Source organism: Mytilus edulis, chromosome 10, assembly GCF_963676685.1.
Source record: "Mytilus edulis chromosome 10, xbMytEdul2.2, whole genome shotgun sequence".
Classification (NCBI taxonomy): Eukaryota; Metazoa; Mollusca; class Bivalvia; order Mytilida; family Mytilidae; genus Mytilus; species Mytilus edulis.
The window spans coordinates 39,961,483-39,970,227 of NC_092353.1; the positions used below are offsets into that span (position 1 = coordinate 39,961,483).

General features: G+C 33.9%; 1 protein-coding gene across 1 annotated transcript; it reads left to right on the plus strand.

Moving 5' to 3' along the window:
• Nucleotides 1–732: 732 nt before the first annotated feature.
• LOC139491155 (collagen alpha-1(VIII) chain-like) lies at nt 733–8,508 on the plus strand. Its single transcript, XM_071278573.1, has 3 exons — nt 733–870; nt 6,009–6,185; nt 8,092–8,508. Exons 2-3 carry the CDS (start codon nt 6,053–6,055, stop codon nt 8,487–8,489), a joined length of 531 nt encoding a protein of 176 aa, XP_071134674.1. The 5' UTR covers nt 733–870; nt 6,009–6,052; the 3' UTR covers nt 8,490–8,508.
• Nucleotides 8,509–8,745: the final 237 nt, after the last annotated feature.

Consider the following 8,745-nt stretch of genomic DNA (forward strand, 5'->3'; position numbering starts at 1 on the left):
GATTCGGAGTTTTGACAGGAATTTTATGACATTCTCTATTACTCTAAAACTTCCGGAGGCTTGTCCCTGCTAATCAACTTCCAGCATTTTTTTTGGCCTAGAACCGCTTTGGCATTCAGACCCCTTACCGAGGTTCGGGCGTACACGTAAAAATAACCTACGCCACTGGTAATATCTAAAAATAGAAAAATGGAAATTTCCGATTACCCATAGAAACCCAGTTGAAATAGAACAAAAGAATCGAAGCTCTGTGTTAGAGAAGGCGATAAATGCTTAATGTAATATTTACTATAGTAACAAAAATTTTGTAAGTAAATAGAAACAAACAAAACGACAATTTTCTTCTCAATTATGAAGTGTTTTATTTTATAAACACTATTTGCATAAGTTTTCAATTTATCTATAATTACAGTGGCGTCGCTTTCGCGACATAAATGTCAATGGCTCGACAAAAACTGAAAACCACATATCGAATCTTAGCTCATAATGAATTGCTTTAAAAAAATAAAGGAGAGAGAGTATAGAATTCGCGTTTAAGAATTAATTTGACAGAAATAATATGAAACTAATTTTCGTCAATTTTATTCGCAATTACAAGTCATTGAAGAAAGAATTAGAAGGTTGACGTAACCAATTCTTTTATTTTTATTTATATGAAAATATTTTTTTTTTACCAAATTCAAGTGTACGCCCGGGCGTTTTGACGTAAACGTAGCTACGCGCATGATTACAGTATATATACAACTAGGTTGTCCGTTCACTTTTCGCGGGGCTCGATTTTCTCGTGCTATAGACTCATTGTCCATCCAGACTTGGATATTTAAACCTCGTCTGGATTAAATTCTTCAGTTTGGGATAACTTTCGTACTGGTAAGTTGTACTTTAAATTTATTTTATTCGTTTTCAATGATTTACTTAAATATTTATTTCTCTACATTTGATTATTTTTTTCTGATTTTAGAGTCAAACATTTCTTAATTCATAAATTTACGTTTCCGTTGAAAAAAATAGAAGGAATTGTACACTAGCTAGATATTTTATGATTTCGAGCTTATGGGGTATATTTGGGTATCGATAGTGAAGAATGGTTAATCCGAGGGATATTTTAGAGTATCGGTCGCCAATCTTCGGAATTGTCCGAGCCTTACTTTGAAATTGAATTCTGTATAATCGCATGCTTTTTAAGGTCTTAAACTGGTCAATGCTATTGGAAAATGTATCAGACGTAATTAAACGGATAATTTAAATTAATGCGATGTTTTTTTTAACCAGACCGACTTTGGTCCCTAATTCATGTAATTACGAGGTTCATGTTCTAGTCTAACAAAGTCAGTGGGAACAAGTGGGTACATTTTCTTATCTCGGAAGGTGGGACGTCAAACTTGATTGATATAATTTAGTTTCTTCTTAGTGTACAGCAAGGAAATTTATACAAACAAATTTTCTTGCCACGCAAGTATTATAATAGACTTATTAAAGGATTTATCTTGTTCTTCGTCCATCATCTGTTTGTTTACATTCAGACAGTATTAGTTCGCAAATCATTATATTACTTTATTTATTTCATGTGTACTTGCAGATATATTACGAGGAAAAAAATAACTTCTCTTTAACAAAAGTTCGGGGGAAAAGTAACTTTCCCTGAATATTTAAGGTTCATCATAACAAATGGTCGAATATGGCCGTATTTTCAATTTAAATATTACTCTGTGTGCTGACTTACCTGTGCAGTTTGGAAAGTTTTAAGGCCTGGCATCCACTAGACATATAAAAGTCAAATGTATTTTGCATATCAGAAAGATGAAATCTTTATTTGGATTTTACTAGGCATTATTTTTCTTTCCTGTAGAAGGCTCAAAATCCAAAAACTATTTTATCTTTTTGAAGCACAAAATGCATTTAACTTTTATATATCTAGTGGATAAAAGGCCTTAAAACTTTCCAAACTTCACAGGTAAGTCTGTACACTGAGTAGTTTTAGAGGTGAAAATACGGCCATATTTTCCTGAAATCTTCAGGTTTGCAAGAATTCTTTTAACGACTGTTTGTATACAGGCAGGAATTCTTTTTAAAAATGTTGCTGTGTAAATTGAATGTCTACACAAATGACATTTCCTGCAAGATTACCGCAAGTTTGCATCAAACAATTGCCGCAAGCTTTCAGCAAACAATTGCCGCAAGCTTTCAGCAAACAATTGCCGCAAGCTTACAGCAAACAATTGCCGCAAGCTTGCGGCAAATCTAATTTGCATAATCATGTTTGCAGCAAGCTTGCCGCAACCTTCATTTGCATGGTAAAATGGTTGCGGCAAGTTTGCAGCAAATGTTTGCTGCAAGCTTGCGGCAATGTTTGCTGCAAATTTGCGGCAAATGTTTGCCGCAGGGCTTATTTTTCGGTAAGGGGAAATAAAGAAATAAAATTAAAATTTAAAGTGTTTTTATTTTTTGTTCTGATACTTATTTGAATATTTGTTAGACAACACCAAAAATGACGAAATACGGAATTAGAAATACGGAACATGGCTATAGTGTCACGGTCTTTTTTTTTTATTATTTTTATTTCACTAATCACCGTTTCAACTTGAATAATAAAACATAAACTATTTCATTATTAATTATTAAATTTTGAATAATGAAAAATGAGTAATGAACGTACTTCAGCGCGGTCATATGTCTACAAATTTACAGATTTGGGCAAATAACTAGACTGACTGTGTACTGCGAAAGTACAACCCAAGATGGCGGTACATGTACCATGATAATCTTACCTTAAAACAAAATACATCTAAGGGTGTCGCGATATATTCTATACAGTTATGAAATCTAACGGTTCTATTACATATCGATAATATTAATTTTTCATTGCACAAGGTCATTTTTTCCTAGTCTATATATGACGTAGTCATATATAATCTCTGAGCCAATGACTGCTATCTTAGCTGCGAGTACCCTCAGATAAATATTTAGTATTTAGTGTTTTTGTGCTTTGTATATATTATATTGTTATCCGTTTATTGTTTTTTGTCGAGCCTATGACTTTTGTCGCAGAAAGCTCGACATAGGGATAGTGATCCGGCGGCGGCGGCGGCGTTAGCTAACTTCTTAAAAGCTTTATATTTTAGAAGGTGGAAGGTCTGGATGCTTCATACTTTGTATATGGATGCCTCGTGTTACGAAGTTTCCGTCAGTCACATGTCCAATGTCCTTGGCCTCATTTTCATGGTTCAGTGACTACTTAAAAAAAAAGTTGAAGATTTTTTGTAACGTTAAATTCTCTCTTATTATAAGTAATAGGATAACTATATTTGGTATGTGTGTACCTTGCAAGGTCCTCATTCACGTCAGACAGTTTTCACTTGACCTCGACCTCATTTCATTGATCAGTGACCAAGGTTAAGTTTTGGTGGCCAAGTCCATATCTCGGATACTATAAGCAATAGGTCTTCAAGTAGGATATACGGTACTATAGTTCCGGCTTTTGCAATAAATTCATACGCGTATGTATTCATGGGTAATAAAGTTAAAACTGTTTAAATTTTACATTAAACTGAAATAAATGAGTGATTGACAGGTTGACAAGTCGACGGGTTGGCAATTTTTAAAAATGTTATGGTTGAAATAAGTGGTTGACAGGTTGATAAGTTGATAACAAGTAAGTTATGGTTGACAAGTCGACAGGTTGACATGTTGACAAAATGGCAGATTGACAACTTGAGAGCATTTATAAAGAGTAAAATAGTATTATTAGTGACTGGTAGACAGATCGACAATTCGACAGGTTGACAATTACATTTTGAGAAATGTAAAATGTACAAATGGTAAACAGATTAACAGCAAACAGATATAAAAGTTAATACTTGTAAAAAAGGTTAAAAACTGAAGTTAATTTTATTTTACTTAATGGATGGTGTACTTTTATTTACTTGTTTAATTGTAAAAGTAAACCCTTCAACCTGTCTACCTGTCGACCTTAACATTTGTCAACCTGTCAACTTGTCGACCTTAACATTTGTCAACTTGTCAACCTGTCGACCTTAACACTTATCAAACTGTCAATCTGTCGACCTGTCGACTGTAACACTTGTCAACCTGTCAAATTTTAAACTTGTCCTCCTTTATAGTGTCAACCTGTCGACCTGTCAGTCTGTCAATTTATGTTCATTTAAACCAATTTACTTCTTAAGTTAAACCGATTTATTACTCTGTTCTTCTGAAGGAACTACAGTACCGTTTATCCTACTTGAATATTCGGTGTATGAATGGATTGTAAGGTGTACGTGTTTAACTGGCAGGTGTCATTTGACCTTGACCTCATATTCATGGTTCAGTGGTCAAAGTTAAGTTTTTGTGTTTTAGTCTGTTTTTCTTATACTGTATGCAATAGGTCTACTTTATTTGGTGTATGGAAGAATTGTTAGCAGTTCATACCTGCCTGGCATGATTCATCTGACCTTGACCTCATTTTCGCGGTTCATTGGTCAATGTTTAGTGTCCTTGGTTAATGTTAAGTTGATATGCGGTTGTAATAAAGCTTTATATTTAGGACTCAACATAATATCAATGATTAGTAAAGAAGGCGAGACATTTCAGTGTATGCACTCTTGTTTTAAATATGTTTGGATTTTTTTTTTTGCTGTTATTCTAAAATTGTTTTTGGTATTTCTTACTTGCTTACCTGGCTCATAGGGCCAATTGAGCTTTTCTCATCACTTGGCGTCTGTCGTCCGTCGTGGTTAACTTTTTACAAAAATATTCTCCTCTGGAACTACTTGGCCAAATTTAACCAAACTTGGCCACAATCATTACTGGGGTATCTAGTTTAAAAAATGTGTCCGGTGACCCGGCCAACCAATCAAGATGGCCGCCATGGCTAAAAATAGAACATAGGGGTAAAATGTAGATTCTGGCTTATGTCTCTGAAACCAAAGTATTTAGGTCAGATTTATCAGATCAATATCTATCTACCCTGAAATTTTCAAATGAATCTGACAACCCGTTGTTGGGTTGCTGCCACTGAATTGGTGATTGTAAGGAAATTTTGCAGTTTTTGGTTATTATCTTGAATATTATTATTGATAGGAAAAGACTGTAAACAGCAATAATGTTCAGCAAAGTAAGATCTACAAAATAGTCAACATGACCGAAATGGTTAGTTGACCCCTTAAGGAGTTATTGCCCTTTATAGTCAATTTTAAACAATTTTTCGTAAATTTTTGTTATCTTTTACAAAATTCTTCTCCTGAAACTACTAAGACAAATTTAACAACTTGTCCACAATCATCATTAGGGTATGTAATTTAAAAAAATAGGTCCGATGACCCCGCCTATGAACAAATATGGCCGACATGGCTAAAAATAGTACATAGGGACAAAATGCAGTTTTTCGGCTCATATCTTAGAAACCAAACATTTAGAGCAAATCTGACTGCATAAATTTGTTCGTTAGGTCAAGGTCTATCTGCCTTGAAATTTTCAGTCCAATCAGGCATTCCGTTGTTGGGTTGCTGCCGCTGAATTGGTAATTTTAAGAATGTTTTTGCAGTTTTTGGTTATTTTTAAATTTATTTGTCTGTTATTGTTATTCTTGAATATTATTATAGATAGAGAGAAACTGTAAACTGCAATAATGTACAGCAAAGTAAGACCTACAAATAAGTCTACATGATCAAAATGGTCAGTTGACCCCTTAAGGAGTTATTACCCTTTATAGTCAATTTTTAACAAATTTTGTAAATTTTGTAAATTTTCACACAATATCTTAACTACTGGGCCAAGTTCATTATACATAGAGATAATTGTAAGCAGCAAGAATGTTCAGTAAAGTAAGATCTACAAACACATCACCATAACAAAAACACAATTTTGTCATGAATCCATCTGTGTCCTTCGTTTATGATGTGCACATAGACCAAGGTGAGCGACACAGGCTCTTTAGAGCCTCTAGTGTTTTCGTGTCATGAGTGTTGAAAGATATATGTACAGAAAAATTGTTTGTTTCTTTTTTGTAGAACTCATACACTGAAAGAAGAACGTCATTACAGTGGTAGTCAGGATGATTACGGGTCCAATGATCGTCATTTTCATGGCCATGTCTTTGCCCTTCATAGCGTGCAGTTCACAGTCATGTGTTATGGACATATTAGATGATTTTGAACAAATGAAAGTGGACGTGGCAAGGTCTAAAGGTATATTTGGAATACTTTGTTTATAGATAAATCTTGATAACTGTCATTTTTGTAGTACTGTATGAGTGGCATGTGAGCAATAGGAAAACATTTTTTTTTATTATTATTATGGCTTTTATCATTACTACTTTGTCGAAAAACAAATATTTATTATATTCTAATTCGTCACCTCAAACGCATATAAAGTATTTATAAAATAAAAACAAACACTTGTTACATAGGAATAGCTCGCCAGCATGTGCAGCTTACTGTTAAATTTTATTAAATCAAAATATTGAGTCCCGATGTCATGATATCGGTCACACCGCTGCGTAGTACACGACAGCCTACAAAATAGAAAAACAAAATCAGAAATCATATATACATATAAATCTTAATAATCGAACAAACAATGTCCTACTGATAGAATAAATATCTTTCTATCTATGCGCGAAAACATTTCAAATGTACAAGCATCTTAATCCGGGAGGGGGGGTGGGGGGTCTTTACCTAAACTAAGCTGCCTTACTGAACGGTATACGAGCTTCGAATGACCATATATCTTAAATTACTTAAACAAGACAACTATTCGCGCTTTAAAAATCCCGTGCTATTTACATAACAAATATCATACTCAATATATTTACGCAATGCGACAAATATTGACCAATCCGAAATATCATATATTTAAACACAAACCTGTTTATCTAACATAAACACCAATAGATGACCACTATGCGGACACACAATCACGTGTGATTGTTTACATAATAGAAAACACGTGTATGCTCAACTTTAATAAATACATCTATACTGTCGCCTGTGATTTTTACGTTTAAGGATTATGTACCCTTGTGTTGATGCAATGCTAAACATATGGAAATTTTATAGAAAATCCAGTCTTTTCCCTTGATGTCTCATATTTGGCAATTCGGGGACTGATATATAGAGTATTATTGCATGCAGTGCTAGCATTGATTCCCTTAAAACACATATATACATTTAGTTATTGGTAAATACAAATATAAATATGGATCAAATCAAGTACACCTTTTAGGGTGCGCTCGCCTATAGTGACTCAGCACGAGGTTTTTTGGAATTAAAAGATTGTTAAGAACTCTTTGTAAACAATAAAACGCTGGCACATCATAGAAAAGCAAGTGAGTGATCTATGATAAAAAATTTATAACAGTAACATCTCCATTTAAGACTGGATTTTCAATAAAAAATATTGGTTTGTTTGACACAAAGTCCCCTTTTTCTAGTAACAGTAAATAATAATGCTTTGCACGAATTTTCCCCTTTGTATATGTACAAAATGGCCTATCTCCATTATTCGTTATTTTTGTTGTTTTGATACTATTGCAGTATTTAACTGGCTACAGAAGAGGTCATAAACCTTAAGCTAAGGAGTCATGCCACCATTAATTTATCTGAATGTTGCGCTTGTTTGGTAGACGAATAACCAGAGTCTAAATTGGAGGTTTTGATACGTTTTATTATACTGTTAAAAGTCCTATGAAACTTCCTATAACTTTCATCAGACACTCTGTAATGTTTTCTGACACCTTACACCTCCCTCAGTTCATGCCAGTTATACAAAGGATTCATCTATTAAAGATAAATTACCTTATAAGTGGACGATCGTTTGATTTTCCTGGACATGGAACATTTTTGAAATAGATATGCTTACCTATTTAGAACTACGGTGATATAAGAAAATGTAAATATTATGCCTTACAAAATGCAGAAACCATTCATTGTGTTGAAATTAAATAAAAAAGCCTACATGAACAGAATTCCGTTGACAAAAATAGTTTGCTCCTTTGGAAACGTAACTGGTCGTTCCATAAAACTGATCGAATTCAATAATTTTAGTTCTTTGTTTATTTGTTATAACTGATTATACTTTTGTTTATTTATACAGCAGTCAAGCCAGCATTTTTTGCAGCACTAACTCCGCATTTTACATTAACTGGAATAAATGCCGTATTGAAATTCGATGATGTCAAAGTGAATAGAGGTGAAGCATATGACCCATCAACAGGCGTGTTTACAGCGAGGGTTCCAGGAGTATACCATTTTTCATGTATGATTTTGGCAAATCATCGTGCCGTCGTTCATTATCAACTGAACAAGAATGATCAGCCATATATTCTAGGTTACTCCCATAAAGGACTAGCTGCAGACTCGAGTACTATTAGTGCTGTGATGGAGCTAGCAGTTGGAGATCGAGTATTCGTCAAACATAGACATACTGGAGCTTCAGAAGTTGTTTTTGGGGCAGCTCACACGTCCTTTTCTGGATATTTTATACACGAATAAACCAATAGTAACATCTTGATTTTTCTTGTTTTGCATGCTGTTTTACTTAGGTTTGTAACATAATATAAAACCTAATATGTACAATTTGTATAACGTGTTACAATTTGATAACGTGTGGTTAACTATTTCAAAATAATAGCAGACCCGTCTTTGGCAAGATTTCATCACTTATAAAATCAAATAGCGAGTGGTGAGGACCCCTAGGTGAAAGATTACCTAGAAAAAAATGTTCATACAAACGATAACTAGTACCAAC